Source organism: Trachurus trachurus, assembly GCF_905171665.1.
Source record: "Trachurus trachurus genome assembly, chromosome: 5".
Lineage (NCBI taxonomy): Eukaryota > Metazoa > Chordata > Actinopteri > Carangiformes > Carangidae > Trachurus > Trachurus trachurus.
Window position 1 is genome coordinate 7,966,557 of NC_139896.1, and position 18,535 is coordinate 7,985,091.

Sequence of the window (18,535 nt, forward strand, 5' to 3'; positions counted from 1 at the left end):
TCTCCAAAAAGTAACCCACGTGAACGCAAACACGCTGATGGATTTTAACACATGTTTGACCTCAGGCTTCCCGTACAACATGTTGTGTCGCATGTGCTGCAAATGAACCACAAAAAACCTCCAGGAGCAGAAATGTCAACAACTCCTCGTATCGTAGCTACCCATGCTGCTGCTGCTGTCGGTCGGTCGGTCTGTCGCGTTGTGATTGCGTCACGGGCTACAGCGGAGGGTGTGTGTGTCGTCATCCACAACTGGCCAGTCGCAAAAAGCATCTGGTGTGAAATCACTGCAGCCAGAGAGTCTACAATGTGGTGGAGATGTGTCCGCCGAGAGCGGAGGGGAGGAAGGCGGTCAACGAAAGCGACAGACCGGTGAAAGATGAACAAGTTTTTATTTATATATTTAAATCTCAGCTTTATAATAAAATAAACTGTCAGAAATATGAATACATAGGCTAAAGTTCAACTTCCTGGATAAAAGTAAACAATTCATTGAGTTTTTGGGGAAAAGTAGGCTACTAATCTACTGTTTCATTTTATGTAAAGCACTTTGTTTTATGTGTTTGATGTGTGTTTAATGTGTAATTGTTTGTTGTTTTTATATCTTACTGATAACAACTGTTTTTAACTTTGCTCTAAATTCTATTTTACTACCATTGCTTGTAGCACTTTGAGATTTTTTGTTAAGAATGTAAGATTTATTATTATTATTATTATTATGAAGCAACATAGTTGAAAAAATATTATTATTATCATTAGCCTATTACTTTTTTAGTAGTAGTAGTAGTAGTAGTAGTAGTAGTAGTAGTAGTAGCCTAATAGCAGTAGCAGCAATATTGTTATTATAAGTAATAGTAGCAGCAGTAGCAGTGGAAGTTATTGTATTATCCAGAAATTCAATACTTAATTCAAAATGTAGCCTAAGGATTCAAATACAGGCATTTAAACTTGTGTTTGGGAGGTTTGGCAGATGTCTTATAACAACTATAGCCTACTTAATTTTCATTATACTATTTCAGTTTGTAGCTTCAGCTTGCCCATTTGAGTTGTTTGTGTTTTACCTGACTGATACTTTTCTGCTTGGAAATAGCCTAATGATCAAGTTGAAATTCTTCCCATGATCCCCTCTGTTCCTCCGGGGCTGTTACGACAGGTTGGAGCAAGTCGGCGCTCTCCGTCTCCGCCTCCCAGTCTCTCCACGCTGCAGCTACGCCTCTCGCCTGTCTCGTCAGCAGCGGCAGCAGCAGCAGCGGCAGCAGCAGCAGTGTATAGTAGTAATCCGCCTGCCGCGCATTCAAGCTCGCATTTTGTGTCACGGTGCCACCGGAGTAAGGGGCGACAGACAGACTGCTGCTGCTGCGCGTCCAAGGAGGGGGAGAGAGAGAGGCTGCCTTCAAGTCATCACCACCACCATCCGTAAAGGTTCAAGCGACATCCCGCCGCGGGCAATGACATTATTGGACTGAAGTGGGAAATAACACGAGAAAACGCAAAAATGACGGTGGACTTTGAAGAATGTATAAAAGATTCACCCCGATTCAGGTAAAGAGCTTCTCCTCTCAGCGGTGCGCAAAAATGGCACACCTTCTTTTACGCATGATTTTTTTTCCTCTTCTCCATTCTGGTCGGTTTCTCTTGTGCAGAATTTCTTGTAGTGCCATCAACAGGGTACATGATTTAAAAAAAAAGACGTGCGTGGTTCATGTCTGAATTCACCCATGTGTGCAGCAGAAGCAGCAGCAGGAGGAGGAGGATTTTCCCTCCGATTTTGCCCCTTTTTTCCCCTCAATTTTCGCTCAAATCTTGAGTCGTGTTGAATGTCATCATTTGGTTGATTACTAAAACAACCAGTTTGGCAGTGAGTAATTTATAGGGCGACATGTGTGCGTCGGTGGTTCTTGTGTAATTGTGTGATTTTTTTTCTTCTTCTTTCCTTTTCTTATTGTGGCTCGTTGCGTTAGCTCTGCTCATCTGAGAGGAGGGACACTCATGGCCTCGCACACTGAGGATCCATTTTGCTTGAGTGTAGAAATTTGAATTGATTTTTTTTTTTTTACTCCTGGTGTCATGCTTCTATTAATTAATAGAGTGCACTCCTTTTATTGAGCTTTTCTCACCATCTGAGTATGTAAAGGGATATTTCCTCCTGAGTGTGTAAGAGTGAGTGTTGCAGCATGTCATACAGGTTGGGTGCAGTCTCACACACAGAGGAGGCCCTGCAGTCACCCGGTGTGTCTCCTCTGTGGTAGCAGACTGGAGAGGAGATGTCCTTGCAGCAGCAGCAGCAGTAGTGGTGATGGAGGTGATGGAGGTACAGTAGTAGGAGGCAGCAGCAGCAGCAGCAGGGGAGAGAAGAGGGGGATGCTCGCTCCCTCTCTCTCTCTCTCTCTGCAGGGATGGAGCTTGTATCCCGGGCACTGATCCAGCTGTTTGGTCCCTTGCCTGCCCGCTGGAGGGTTGAAGCCACACTCGGTCCACGTGCCATGTCTGGCTGCAGTCCTGTGCAAGGCCGATGGATGGGAAACTGTAGCAAACAGCATCCAGGCCAGGGATCCCCTGTTTAATGGTGTCAGTTTTTTTTGATAGGCAGCAGATATGTGGTCAGTGTGTTAACTCACAGAGGGAGCAGAGCATTTGTGGCTTAGATTCTGTTTCTAGACAAAAGGCAAAGGCAAAGGCAAGTTTATTTGTATAGCACATTTCCGCAACAAGACAACTCAAGGTGCTTTACATATTAGCAAAATGAGAACATAAAAAGCAAACATTATTTAAAACAGACAAGAGAAAGAAGTAAAATAGAAAGGGAGACAGAACAACAGTAAAAAAAGATGTTACAATGAAGTTAATGAAAGGCGTCCGCAAACATGAAAGTTTTCAATGTTGATTTAAAGGCACTGGGGGTTCTGGCAGACCTGCAGGTTTCTGAGAGTTTGTTCCAGATAGTGGGTGCATATAAACTAAATGCTGCCTCACCTTGTTTAGGTATAGATAGAAGACCAGTACCAGATTATCTGAGAGGTCTGGACGGCTCATAGTTGAGTAGAGGTCAGAGATTTGGCTCTAAACCATTTAATGCTTTGTAAACCATCAGACAAAGATGTGTTCTTCTGTTTGTCTTCCTCTCTCTCTCTCTCTCCCTCTCACATGCACACAACTTATCCAGCTTGTTGAATGTTGCATATGTCCACAGACTTTAACAAATAGTCAGTGGTGGTGATGACACAAGCGAGCTGGCAGACAGTGGTGAACAAGAAAGGGTCTGGGTGAGACAGTCGCTCAGAAATGATGGATGGCTCAGGAGGGAAGGTCACAGGAAGAGAGAGAGAGAAGGGGGGGGGAAGAGGCAGCTCACACATTCAGACACTTCCCTTCTTCTGCCCGGTTCACTTTCCCATGATCTTATGAGGATTGTTATTTGGAAAATTCCACCACTGTCAAAAGGAAGCTGATGTTTCCCTGGATCAGGTTTACAGAACTGTTGGGAAAATGTGATTGTGTAATGCAGCGGTGGTGATGAAAGTGATAATTATGATGATGGTGGTGGCGGTGATACGTGCAAAATGCTGCAAGACTCCTCGGTTTCCAGTTTCCAACCAAGTGCATGCACAGCACACTAGTGTCTCTTTTCTTAAACTCATCTGATAGTTGATTTGTGTGACATGAACCTAAACATGGAGCTTGTTGGACCTTGTTTTTCCATATAAAACTAGCAGGTTTATGATGTTGTAATGTCAAGTTTGGTTTCTGGCTGCAATCTTTTAGCTTCCAGGTTGACTCCTACATTCTTTCTCATCGGTTTATTTCAATCACTGCACTGTTGTCTAAGATAAGTTAATCAAGATTAACAAATCAATCCTCAAACCGAATGAACCAGATGAGAATTAACTGGGTTGTTTCAGCCTGATAACAACATGTGAGCCTGAATCAGCCAAACCGCCTTTGAAGAACAGGAAGAACAGGACACCACAGTTTTACCTCAAGATATAATGATACAAATGCACTTGTACCTGAGGACTAAGGAAGTTCACGCGACAAAGTCATGCAAACTTAAGTTATTTAAGGCACAGCTGATGGCAGTGGTGACAGTGAAGACAGATACAAAATCTTGAGGATGTTGTGCCATCAAGGGTCAAACGTCTTGACTGCAAGAGGTTGTGGATCTACTGTAGATAATGTGAGGCTCCTCTCAAGCTTTTCTAACTCAAAACTGGTGAGTTTTTAGATGGAGATTGAATTTGCAAATAGGACCATGTCGGTCGTCACGTCAAACGTTGTGTCACTTCACCAGGTAATAAAAAAAACGACAATCAAGGCCGAACTTCCCCTCTAACACCAGAGTGAGTCATGTTCCGGTTTCTTCTCCTATAATCTGTGTCATTGTGGAGTTAAAGCAATAAAAAGAGAAGGGATTCAGTCAGTGGCGTCTTGTCTTCCCACACAAGGTGCTGCTGAAACACACACACACACACACCCTCTCAACACAGGTCTTAACTTGCTGCTGAACGTGTGTGTGTGTGTGTCGTGTGCATGATTGAGTGAACATGAAAGAATATTTAAGCTATGTCTGAGTATCTCTTAACAATAACGCAGTGTTTTGTTCATTCTCTTCCTCACTTTTTGTGTTTTTACGAAGCTCTTTTATTTTCTCGCCGCTCTGTCCTTTTATTCAGCGACTCACCTGCTGCTTTCATTCATTTGCGAACAAAGGCGGACATGACGCCTGTGCACCTGCCTGTAGTTGTTGGAACCAAATGGCTGTAATGTGACACCAGTGAGGCTCAGTGTTTGGCTACACTGCTTTAGTTTTTTCAGCTCATGCATGGAGATTCTCATGCATGTGCTTTTATTTTGAAGGCAGCACAGAAGTTTGGTTTTCATCAGCGTCATTATTTTAAACTAAAGACATTTTGATGATCACATTAAAGGGATAGTTCAACATTTCAAGTAAATTCATGCAAAACCGCTGATGCGCGTTGCCTTCAGGGCCAGTTTTACAGCAAGCATTCTCTGCATTTACCTCGAAAACAACCCGACGGGAACGTGTATCAGAGGTTTTGCATGAATTTACCTCGAAAACAAATCTGCCTCGTAACGTCTCGTTATCTCATAGCGTGGTGAATGTGCAGGTCACAACTTGTCCACCAGAGCGTTTTGGAGTTGTTGGATTGTGTATTTGATGAGTTTGATGAGGGAAACCAAGAAATCCCATGAGCCTCCGTAGTGTAGCTCTGAGCAGCTCACGGCTCTGCTCCGCCGTTCTAAAAATAGCTTGCACCGACAATTAAAGGTAACGAACCTACTCCTAAAACTATAGGGATTATGGCAATGGGCCAATTTGCCAAAATGTTGAACTATCCCTTTAATGACTAAGCACAAGCACATTTCTGTGATTTATTTAACTCATCCACTATAAAACATATTTTCTTTATTAAATCACCTTACAGCTACTGATCTGCTCATCATCCCAAGGCGATGTCTTACATTACCCTCATATTTATATTTAGCGTTTTTCATTGACTGCGTTGGGATGATATAAGTATTAATATCTATATGTGGGTGTGAGCGGTTGCCTAGCAACAGCTGCTGTAAGAGAGAGACGAGCGAGCTCAGAGCTGTGAGAAAAGAGGACGGAAAATTTAAGAATGGGAGAAGAAGAGAGTGATGGGTCGCCATCGTTATTTTGAGAATAAAATTAATTGTTGACGTCTGTAAGAATCTGTTCAACTTGTTCGTTCTGCTGTGATTAATTTCTCCTCACGGGTATAGTAAAGTACAAGTAGATTGATATGTGGTGTAATGACACCGATCTTTGTGGTGTTGTTGTTGAGGTGACAGCATCCTCTCACTTTACTGATAATAATCAAACTTGCAGTCGATGCATTGTGACATCTGTCAAAACAAGAGCAGATGTTGTTGCCTCTGGAAATCTCAGGTCAATGAGTGTAAAGCAGCGAGTTTAGAGATCTGCAGAACCAGCTGCACCTGTCGGCTTCTCTCCAACACTTCTCTGTCTTTTCCTCCCCCGCCCTCATACATACGTACATACATACATACATACATACATACATACATACATACATATACATACAGTATTGCACACATAGCTTGTGTAGGTGAGTCAATAGGATTTAGAAAATGAGAGACAGACAGACGGGCGTCCAGGGTTGAGTTACACTACAGAGTAAAGAGTTGTTGTAGTGCGTCACTCAATCTTAATCTTTTCAATGAAAACAACACGGTTGAGTCAGGAGAAAAGAAAACCCAGTGACTGTACAGACTGTAAACAGACAGGAATCAGTCTGTGTAATCAGTTGTGAAAGATTTCCCATAGGATTGTGTTGCACTCGCCACCTTCATACTTGCACTTAAAAGTTGCCAAACCTGCAGGCTGACCCCACCTCGTATTCAAATAACCTCCGCAGGCTTCAGGTAGCGACATGTCGCACAGGAAAACCAGGTGAAGGAAACAACTGTTGGATTTAATACAGAAATAATAAATGTTTAAATCTGAGCAGTCGGGAAATTAATTTATGTTTTCATCTCTGCAGAGTCTGGTCTCTGTTTTGCTCCCGTCAGGTGCGTACCCTACCTCCTCTGTGGTTGCTATGGGTAACTGCAGGAAGAGGAAGAGGGGGGAAAAAAACCTGATGAGAGGTCACAACCTGTCAGTGTGTCAGTGTGCTGTCTGATAGGAGCAGCTCATATTCTGTGGGAAATGCAAACAAACCGTGTCCGACGTCTTATTATTCTACATAAGTTAAACCCTTCACTTATACAAGGTGTTTTTGGCTTCACTGTTCCAGTAGGTTGTGTTAAATTAATATACATTTCTGCCCTATTAGACCATAAAATACAAAGATAGCATCCAGAAAGGGTTAAGACAGTCTCTAATTTATATATAGCAACTGATGAGTAAACCAAATACGGTAAAAGATTTAAAAGAAAGAGGCTTTCACCTCTCTTGTTCCTGGTTTCCTGCATTATTTTAAAAGCATGTCTCCACTTATTGGCAGATTAAAGTGCTTTTTGATGCTCTAGTCTAGATATCTGTCGTCTGGCGCCCTGGTTTCTTTTTTCACTGTCTGGATTTTTTTTTTATTCCCTACTTGCTTGCATCATCATCACCACCTATAATCCCCCCCCCCCTCCACCTCCCTCCTTTTCACACTTTTTTTTTTTTTTACACACATCATCACTTTGCTCGGCAGTGATAATGAATTCCTTTTGGTCAGTCGCCTGAGAAATATGTAAATATCCGACAACCACTCTGCCCTTTTCCTTTTCCTTTTTTCGAGTTGGGAAGTAGATCTGCTGTTGCCAGGGGTGATCAGTCAGTCATCAGTCGCTTTGACGGGCATGGCAGATACCTACCCCCCTCCCTCACCCACCTCCTCTTGTCTCGCTCCAGGATGCAGAGAGAGAGAGAGAGATGCTCTTATCTCCCCTCCATCCCTCTCCTTCATTACAGAGGGGCACGCAGCTGTTTGCAGTGTGTGCCAGCGGGCAGGTGTGTGTGTATGTGTGTGTATCACTCGCAGCGTGAAGCGAGCAGCACACGGCGACCTTGAGAGAGTGCAGATGATTTCAACAAAATTGCATTAAAGTGCTGTGTAAGAAGAGATCGCCTGTCGCCACAGACAGAGGGCACAGACATCCAAGTCCTGCCTGTTTTGCTAATGTGACGATTCATGAAGATACCGAGGTATGAAAAAAAGTGCCATGCAGCCAGCACACACAAAAAAAACACCCGTCCGTCCCGTCGCTCTTGTCTTCGGTCGTCTCGTCGCCTTTAGTTTGTTTTGGATGAAAACCGTCTCCCGGAGCCTCGGCGTCGACCCTCTGAACTTCACCAGAAATAGATCTTCTCTATAACATCAAGTCCTTGGCAGAGCGTTTAGAGAGATTCCAGACCACTCACATTAAGTTGCTCATGTCAAGAAGACACTCGTTCCCAACCACTCGTCCTAATGCATCCATGTTACACAGGAGATGTGCTCCTCTGACAGAAGGAAAACTAACCCCCGCCGGCCCGGCCTCTATCCTCTTACCCTCCATATATGGAGCTCCTGCATTCATTTTTAAAGCTTTTATCAGCGCTGCTTTGTTTTAACGCTAAAGATGTCTTTAACAAAATTGCTCTGCTTCAGATTTGTGTCGTTTCTCTGAACCGCTCAGACCTCCATCCTCAGAGCATCATCGTCGGTGTTTTATGGCAAACACAATACGAATCAGCAAATCTCTGGCATTTGGCCCTAATCTTGAGGGATTAGGGTTTTTTTTTTTTTTTCCTTTTTGAAGGTGTAGGAAGGTCAAATAATTTATTATGCGCCACATATCCTGGACATAGGGAGACCGTGCTGCTTATGACGGTTTATCTTTTGCATCAGCAGAGGTTTACATGCAAATATTGTTTATTTTTTTATGTAATCTGGAAAATGTAACACACAGTAAATTGATTTTTCAGCGCTATGAATCTCAGGTATTCAGCTGCTTATTGGATTAAAATCCTTGTGGCCATTGATTACTTCCTTTTATATGTATTGGAGGAGGTGTAATACCAAAACTTTTCAACACAGATTGCTTCATATTTATCGGCTAGATAAACAGTTGTATAAAGATTAAGTTCACAGTTTCGGTTTGATGCAGTAGTTTTACTTTTACGTCAGCGCTTCATATTCTTCTATTTGTTGTAAAAAGCAGTGAAAGGCTGGACTGTACATATAGTGGACAGATCAGTAACAAGTCTTCTTCCTGCGGCCCATGCAGGGAACCAACCGTTTAACCACCAATTGACCTTTTAAACCCTCATAACCCACAAGTGTCACAGAAAGACAATGCAGAGCTTCGGGGCTCATAAAAATATCTGACATCCCCCCATCAGCTCACATAAATATTTTAGTTCCTGCTGCGTGTATGTGTGTACGTGTGTGTGTAAGAACTGGCGAACTGCAGGAAACACGTCTTTCATGTTGGAAGCATAAAAAAACTGCCACTGGGATGTTTGTCCCATCAGCAGCATCAGTGTCTTTGTTCCTGATTTTTTATGCTGAGCAAAGAAAAGAAAACTCCTCGACAGTTGACCAGGTGAACAAAGACATCGGCCGCACCCCTGTTTTATTTTCCTACAGTCGTTCAATTGATGTGCGACTGCTTTTATTTAGAGCTGATCCGACTGGAAACAGGAAACAGGATCAGGGCCGTTTGCCTGCTCACAAATCTGTGATTCCTGCCGGCCTCTCTCTCGCATGAGATGGGATATTTACCAGTAAAACAGGATCTGGATGCTTAATCCAATCGTATCATTCACACAGAAACCCAAATCAGATAATAACATAATCGCAATAATGACACACACGTGAAGAGGAAATTTCCGAGGCCTATAATACGTCATTTCGCTGCCTGTCAGTGGTGATTGACTGAATTAGGGCTGCAGCACTGCACATCAGGAAGGTTTAACAGGAAAGTCTGTCTTGTCTTATCAGAGCCCGTTTTCAACAACTGTGCTTTTAATAAATCGAGGCTATTTTTGTCACAAGCGCAGGTGTTGAAGATGATTCGCCCAATAAATCAGAACAGAAATAGTCAAGAAACGAATAAACGGAGAAGCTTATCTTGAAGTCTTGAGCCACGCTGTCATGTTATGTTAATGTATCAGAGGGTAGGAAGGGTGCTATATTCTATATATTAGTCTATTTCCTCATCAGCTTGAGGATGATGCATCAAAAATTATGATGCATATTCTGTTTTCATATGAGAAAAATAAATTTTAAAAACTAAATATTGGTTTCACTACATGTTTAAAGGGAACGTCCACATGTTTTCACCAAATCTGTACCAAGCGCAGATGGCTATGAGTGTATTAATGTAGGTTTAGGTTTTTACTGTGTTTCATCTGATTGTCCTTCTCTGGTTCGGCTTCATGCCAACCATGCATACACATGTGCACGTGTGCCGGCTGGCTAGCATGTAGGCTAATCATATTCCTGCGTCAGGCTCACACAGCCGTTTGACGAGATGTTCACGACGAGAGAAATCCAATCCAGCGCAGCACGTGGACGCTTCCGCTGGATCCACACGGCGCAGCAGATTTTCTGCCGCTCTGCTGCACGTGCTGCCGGGGGGACTTAGTGTGTGGGACCCATTTATGAAATAGGATTATCAGTAACCACACACTCTCTGATTAAATCAACTGGATAGCCTACACACCCTATTAAAGCTCGCACACTGTCGACCTCTTATACCCTGAGACCCTCCATACGATTTCCTGTCCAGCGGTGGGAGAACTGAAGCAGGAAGGTGGAAATTGGTTTTTGACACAGTTTTAAGTCAGATTTTTTTTTTTTAGTTTCAAGGATTTACGAGCCTTCGATCTGTTGCGAAAACTGGATTTCTCATTTCTGTCACTTCAAGTGCCACTCGACACGGCTTTACGGTTTTATCGATAATACCAATCTGACCTTCAAACTATAGCCTGGGCTATTTATAGACCGGTCCTGATGGTGGTGATATACTGATGTAATATGTGCAACATGGTGCTGGAAATGTAACTTTAAAACAAGGTCAGCATGTTATTATTATTTTATCACATTTTTCACAATTGCAACTGCAGTTTTTGAGATTATCTAACAGACCTGGAGAAGATCTCTCTCACACACACACACACTGCATCTTAACAACATCCATGCAACCAGACAAAACACAAGCAAATTCAGAAAACATCTTCATCAATCTGACAACACATGTGCTGCAAATACAAACACAACCAAAAACACAAACACACTGCAAACACTCACAGCACGAGCAAATACACAAATGTGCTGCACAAATGCTTTGTAACTGTTTTTGTATGTGTGTTTGCAGCACATATTGTTGTGAAATTGATGATTTTGCTTGTGTTTTTTTGTCCATTTTCATGTGTTTTTATTCCAGAGTAAGAACTGGGCCACGTTTTATTGGATGTATTTAGTTAAAGAAATGCTCCTTGGCCTTGAACACTGAGTTACTGCTCGTTGCTCAGACTTGTTAACATCCACCACTTACGTAACAGCAGAAAGACACACTGTCTAATCGATTCCTTGTGTTTTTTCACACTCATGTTTAAAAGCACAGTTAGTTCACACGCTGCTTCAATATGCAGAGAGATCTGAATCCTCAGAGGCCTGCCGTGCCTAGTTACGGTTGCTATAAGCTTTGATTGGACGATCAATTTTTCAGGTGAGGGGTTAAGTAGACATTCAAGTCCCCCGGTCACAACGGGTTCTGAATTCATTTTTCCAATTACAGTGCAGTGATTGATGTCTAGTAGGGTAGGACTGAAGGGTAATCGAGAATTTAATTAAAAACTCCTAATTAAAGTTATGACTTCTACAATAAAGACGTTGTGACAATAAAAAGCCAGTATCTTTAATTATGTCAAAGTAGCTCAGTGTGAGAACGGTGGAACGATCTTATATGAAACATTGTGTAAAAAAAAAAACACTCAGTTTGAGATCAGCTGTGATTCGTAGCAGGTGTAGACGGTTCTTCTTCTAACCACCGACACTCAGATCAAACCTAATTCCCGTCATGAAGTGAAAGACTGAAAAACACGGCGCAGATCGAGCCCCTCTCACATGTCTCCTGCTGTCTCACAGTTGATTGTTCAGACCTTCTCTTCTCTTTCTTCGCAATCAGTCGTTCCCGCCGGGTCCCTGCAGGATTTAGTCGGGAGTTTGTTAAAATCCTGCCAAGGCCTGTTGGAACTCAAATCAAAACTATTAGGTAAATTGCCTGCATCTTGTTCCGGGGCTGCTTTCTTCTTCCTCTTCTTCTTTTTCTACTTCTACTTGGCACTACACAGGATTTTCTCAGTAAGAAATGTTTGTCTAGTCTTGGCTGTCGTGCCCAGTTCAAACACTTCTTTTGTCTTCACACTAGAGCTGCAGATTTCAATGTTTTTTTACCGGTTTCAAAAACCCCATTTCATTTGCTGGTTTGGCGTGGTGTGGTGTGGCAGTTACATTTCTTTTTTTTTTTCTTTTACCATGTTACTACCACTGGCTGGCAGACAAACAAGCAGACTGACTCATTTTTGGGTTAGGCGTATAGAGGTTAAACACTCAGTAATGGAAGCCATGTTTGAACTGTGAACCCCAAAGCATGCTGTTGAGAGTTCACTCCCCAGGAAGTCGTTAAATCTCACAGGGGAAACCAGCAGGACCAGCTGACATGTAGGACGAGGAATGCATCAGTGATGGTGGCCAGAGTTCACTGCAGACTGCCACACATTCAGGCATGCATGGATAAACCCTCTCAGGATAATGTATATATATGTTCTGTATGTAGCACACATTATAAAACTGTTAAAACATGCAGAGGCATGTGTTTGCACATACACAGTAAACATCAGAAATGCTGTTGGTATGCAGCATATGCTACAACACTGTGGCATAACAATTTATACGGTTTGTTTTGTGCAGGGTGAAGGGGTCGATCAGCCGACAGTTTCTCACACTGCAAATCAAAAAGGTCCAGCAGGAGAACATGGTCTCTCCAAATCCAAATCCAAATCTCTCTGTTTCATACATCCCAAAAAAAAAAAAAAAAAAAGCAGACCTCTCAACTTCACGGTGGCTTTTTGTTTGTTTTGGATTTTTTCATACACAATTTTGCAATTCTTTATACAGCAAGAGTTGAAAGATCAGTAAATCGTTTCTCATCCTGAAGCATTTCTTGGTCTTGGTCTCTCTCGGAGTAAACCATTTAAAAACTAAACTGTTCAGCTGCAGTCCTCCAGTGTTTACATCCAGTTCAAGTGACTCACATCAAAACTTCTACGAAACGTCTTTTTAGAAAAGCCTGTTCCACAAGCTCGTGTATATCCATCACACACACACACACACACACACATATATACACACACAGACACCACGGATTCCTCAGTTGTTTATGTGCATGTCGTTCACGATGGAGGGATGGTCAAAGAAATCCCTGCTCGCTGACGTCGGTATATGACTAACGGCTGTGGTCCTGCAAAAAGAGACATTTAAGCCGTAAGTGGATATTTGTCATCCACGCACAATGTGGGGAATTATGTGGTGTCACCTCGCCTTCAAAAAAAACAACCCGACTGGTTCAACTAAGAGGCAGAAGGAAAAAAAAGACAGAAAGAGAGGAGAGAAGAGAGGAGTGAGAGGTCTTTTGTCAACATCTGTCATCCCTCTGTCCTCACTGATTCTCTCTCTTGTCTTCCCCCTCTCTTTCCTTTGACATCGATCCTACAGGTATTCTGTCTTGTTCTGTTCTCACACTTTTACCTCTCTCCATCTTCTCCCCCCCCTCCCTTCCCCGCTCTCTCCATTTCCTCCTCCTGGTATTGCAGATGTGGGATGGAGGATATGAATCAATGTCATGGAGGCTGCACCGGCGAGGCAGATTGGGTTTCAGACAGTGTCTCTGCTCGATGGAGTGGTGGAGCAGTGTGTTCAGAGGGATGTAGGAGGAGGAGGAGGAGGAGGAGGAGGAGGAGAGAGTGGTTTGACAGGAGAGATGATGATAAATGACTGACAGGACGAGGGAGATAATTGATAATTAAGGGACGGATGTCGGTAGGAGAGAAGGTGCACAGACAACTTGGATGGATGGATGGATGGACTCGGAGGAAGTGTAGAATAGGGATGTCACGATTATACATTTTCTTGGTATGATTATTGTTAGAGAAATAATCACGGTACTACGATAATCATGATTATTATGCATTAATTAATTTGACACACTATGAATGTGTAAAATGATCAAATATAGTCAAAATATAACTACATTACTTATTGTTTTTGCACAAAACATTTCCAGTATCTATTAATATAGGACCAATTAATTAAGTGTTTGGAATATTCAGGTCATAAATTGTCATCTATACCAAATGTTTACGTTTATTTTAATCTTTTTTGTTTTGATTCAGTGTTACATTAGTTAAATGTATCTGTGCATTTACCTTTATTTTGTCGCACATCTGCCGATATGGTTCCAACATGATCTTTTGTGAAAAGTAACGGTATTTAGGAATCTTTACGATTAATTAATTGTGGTGTTTAATACCACAATTAATTGTGAAAACAAGTAGCCTAAGCGTGACATCCCTAGTTAGTGTAGAACAAAGGGCAGAGGAAGGAAGGAAGGAAGCCAGAAAGTGAAGAGCGAGATTAATGGTCTCCATCGTTACTGTAGTGCAACCTAATGCGTCACAGGTTCCACTGTGAACCTGACGTCCATCCAGGCACCTCAGCTCAGCTCAGCTCAGCGTGACTAAAAACACACATTTTCCCAGTAATATTTACCACAAAAGGAAACGAGAGAGACAGAGCTGGAGCTGAGCAGAGGAAATGGACAGCTGTCTCGTTGAATGGAGTGCTGCTCGGACACAGTTTCCCTGAGGTGACAAGTGAAATAGTCACAGGGTTTATTCTGGCTCGCAGCCATCTTCATGTGGACTAGGAGGAGGAGGAGAGATGCTGTGTGTGTGTCTGTGCACGCATGCTGACTCTCGCTCTCTCTCACATCTGGGATCCAGTTGAGCAGCTGGTTCAGATTTGACCCGACTTTCTCTGCCTTTTGTTTTATTTCTCCTCTCTCTCCTTCTCTCTCTCCCTCTCTCAGCTCGGTGCATTCTGGTTTTCGTCTCTGTCGTGTTATTATCTTCAGCTTTAATATGTCGTTTCTTTCTTCCTGTTTATTCTTGTGCCTTCTTCGGCTCTTTCTTTCAGTCGCCTCTCTCTTCTCTCTCTCTCTCTGTCTTTCTTTCCCTCCACCCACATTCCTGTCGCCCCGGGGCCGTGTGCGATGCTGTGTGTGGAGGAATCTAAAAACCAGATTGCGTCAGAAAGAACATTTGGACCCCTCTCTACCACTTCAACTTCCGGTGTCTTTTGTAAAACAACCACCACCACCACCATTCATCCACTTGGTTATGCTTTAATTTTTAATCTGTTTCATCTTCTTCTCAGTTGTTCCCGGTGTAATCCGAGCTCCGCCGCAGCGATAGATTTCACATTGATTGTTCGCAGGTTGTTGACACAAGCTGGCTGGCTGTGTGTTTGGCAGCACACACCGGCCTCGACTCGCTTGAATCCCAAATACACCCCCTGCAGTCAGTGTGATTGACAAGTCAATCTCCACCACCAGAGACACCAGAAGCGACGTGGGCACTGATTGCTCTCTTACAAGCTGCTGATGGATTCCCTGCACTTCCTCTCATTCTCCTCTTCTTCTATATGATCCGGCCCTGTATCCCTGCCTGCCTCCCATTCAAAATCAAATCTCTGGTGAATTCCTTGTAACCAAATGAAAACATTCCCATCTGCCGTGTCAGCAATCCCATATACACTTTCACGTCGGATCCATCATTCCCACCCCCACAAAGTCACATACACATACACATGCGCTCCTCGACTTCCCTCCATTTGTTCGATGGATTGTCCATCATGCACAATTGGGGGGAGTTGGTGGGTCGAGGGGGGAGCAGAGCAGCTGAAGCAGCCACAGCTCGATAATGGGCAATGTGTCTTAGAGCAGGAAGGAAGGATGACCATGCTCAATGTACTGTAGCTGTGGTATGTGGGTGTAGAGTCATGGTGGGAATTACAGCCTGTGTTAGTGTATATATGTGCATGTGTCAGAGTGGAGGAGATGGATGTAGCCGGCTGAACAGGGAGGTTCTGTGAGAGAGAAAGAGAGAGATTTTGAGATTAAGACTCAACAGTATAAGCAGAACTAAAAGTTTCATGGTGACTGTTTTTTTTTTGTTTTTTTTCTTTGCTATGGACAAGAGAGTCGTAAACCAGATCGGAGCCTGCATGGACTTCCCAGGCTCCACTGGCGCTTCCACCGCAGCCAAACACATTTTTTGTCCCCCCTAGTTTATTTTATAGATGCATCAAATAATAGAATCTGTGCAGTAAATTTAAACTTTTATTACAGTACAAAAGTGTAGTACTTTGTCTTTGCCCATGGTACTAACTTTTTTTAGTGAGGCATAACTTTAGTTACTTTATTTCCAAGTCTGACCAAAGAAGCCAGAATAGTTTATAGTCCATCATGTCTCTAAAAAGTCCAGAGTGTGTTTTGCACAAAGTCCAGCACGACATATAAATCTCTCTTTTCTTTGCAACTTTGTCAGTTTCTGCAGTTAAATACAACATTTCTGAGTAAAAATGTTGACAACATGTGATTTGTAACAGAAGCCCATTGCATTTTAAATATGTTGCATGACGGTTACATTGACTGACAATTTAGTTCCCTAACAGTATAATAAGGCCCTATGTGGAAAGTATTATATGGTGTGAAATGACTGCAGAGGAAAGGAAGTGTATTTCACTTTAAAGTAATTAATACCAATTGATTTCCAGTACTGTAAATCTGTGGTAGCAATCTTTTATCCACCTAGTACTCCACATTACCACCACTATTAAAGGTATAATTCAACATTTTGGCAAATTGGCCCATTTCCATAATCCCAATAGTTTTAGGAGTAGGTTCGTTACCTTTAATTGTCGGTGCAAGCTATTTTTAGAACGGCGGAGCAGAGCTGCGAGCTGCTCAGAGCTACAGTACGTACTGTACACTACGGAGGCTCATGGGATTTCTTGGTTTCCCTCATCAAATACACGATCCAACAACTCCAAAACGCTCTGGTGGACAAGTTCAGCAATATCATTATGGCTCTTACAAAACGATCTATGAACAATCAAGTCTTCAACACTAAATGAAGATTTACTTTCGGTTTAAGATGATCGCCTAGTTTCCCAGCCATTATGATATTAGCCGGTCTTTAAAAAATTAAAAAATCCCCTTCAAGATAAACAACTGCTCATCAACTCAAGTGAAGTCACCTCATCAGATTTCTCAGGAAATCTAATCTCTTCCTCCAAAGATTCGTAGGAAGTGATGGGATCTGATAACCACCACTGTGTGGTTTTACCTCATGCACCAGAGAACAACCAATAAAGTCATGCACAGACTTGTTTTTTACGTCACTCCCCACACACTCACTTTTGACTGTAACTTCATACATGTTCCAGACCCCGTCTCTCTCTCTCTGTGTCCTGCATGCTTTGTTTCTCTAGCTGTCTCAGTGTGTGTGTGTGTGTGTGTGTGTGTAGGGGGTCTTGCGTAAGACCACCCGTTGTGTTAATGTAAACCTGTCTCTTCTTCACTCCTCCTTAAACCCTCAACCTTCCCTCCTCTTTCCATCCACTTCTCCCATCACACCAGTGCAACACACCCTACACATACAGTACACAATTGACTGAGAGAATGCTTGATGCATTCACAGCTACAGTAGGCAATGGAAATCACAGTACAGTTCATTTAAAGAGTTCATCCCCAGACTAAATTGTGTGTGAGCTCTCTGTGTCCTGTGATTCCCAGATTGTCTCTGCAGCCTCTCTCTCCAGCAGATTTCCATTTCCTCTCTTGCATTACACACATTTCACGCAAAGATAAGGGAACCATTTGTGTCTTACGTGATTTATTGAGCAGACATTCATTGAAAACATTCTGTCTGGTCTGTGTGAGTGTGTGACTTTTTCAAAAATGTGCCGACAAGTCGTTTTGGATTTGGAGATTAACTGGCCACTGTTTATTTTTGCAGACAGAAATCAGTGGATCGCTTTGTGTGTTTGCGCTCTCGGTAATTTAGGTTGGCTCGCTCCGTTGCTTGTCTTTGACATTTGGAAGTGTCATCGGTGATAAAAACTTTGCCTCAAGTCTTGGAAACTAAGGTCACAAGTGTTTCCTGAAAGTGGAGCGAAGTGATACTTTAATAAGCCTCAGTATGTAAACATGAGAACAGATATCATTACAGCCAAACACTGATTCACATAGACTCCAGTTATGCTGATTATATTCCCTTTTTTAATATGATCTCACCTTTGCTGTGAACAAATTGTCCACTTTTATAAACCACAGCTTCACACTGTAATGACTGTGGACTGGAGCCAAGCTCAGCATGTCCTGGACGAGAAGCAAAGGTACATGTGGGACAGAACTGGCTCAGAGGTGGAGCAGCAACTTCACTGAGTGGTTTCGGTGCCTTAAACCAAAGTGTGGATGAAAACTGGAAATTAAATTAGAATAAAAGTTAACAAAGTATATAAAAAAGCAGGACTTGAATCTCTGTTCACATATGTTTGACCCAATCATCCACCATGACACAGAAAGGCTTTATCAGGAAACCTTTGAGCCAAGTCAATGACTGTGTCTAAATACTGATGACATGACAGCTCTCCAAAAGTGATTGAAAAATCGTTCCCCCTATCACATTGCTGGATTGATCTTCGGCCAAACTAAAAACAAAAATTAAGTGCAGATGAAGTAAATTTTGGTCCATGTCATGTTGTGGAGTTCTTATCACACTGCCTGGTGCACATTGTAAGTTTAGTTTTACTTGGTCATTTGCTGCTTTGAAAAGGGGGTGTGATGATGTGATTTGAACAGCACAAATTATCTGCAGTGTTTTGGAAATGGAGACACGTTCAATCTTAATGTAGAGTCGTAACACC

General features: G+C 42.6%; 1 protein-coding gene across 1 annotated transcript in view; it reads left to right on the plus strand.

Moving 5' to 3' along the window:
* The first annotated feature begins 1,324 nt into the window (after positions 1 to 1,324).
* Positions 1,325 to 18,535, plus strand: part of acap3b (ArfGAP with coiled-coil, ankyrin repeat and PH domains 3b) — a 68,985-nt gene continuing 51,774 nt past the window's right edge. Inside the window, exon 1 of the mRNA XM_083971064.1 lies at positions 1,325 to 1,541. Coding sequence (XP_083827190.1) covers positions 1,495 to 1,541 — 47 coding nt within the window. The 5' untranslated portion in view covers positions 1,325 to 1,494. The remainder of the gene's footprint in view (positions 1,542 to 18,535) is intronic.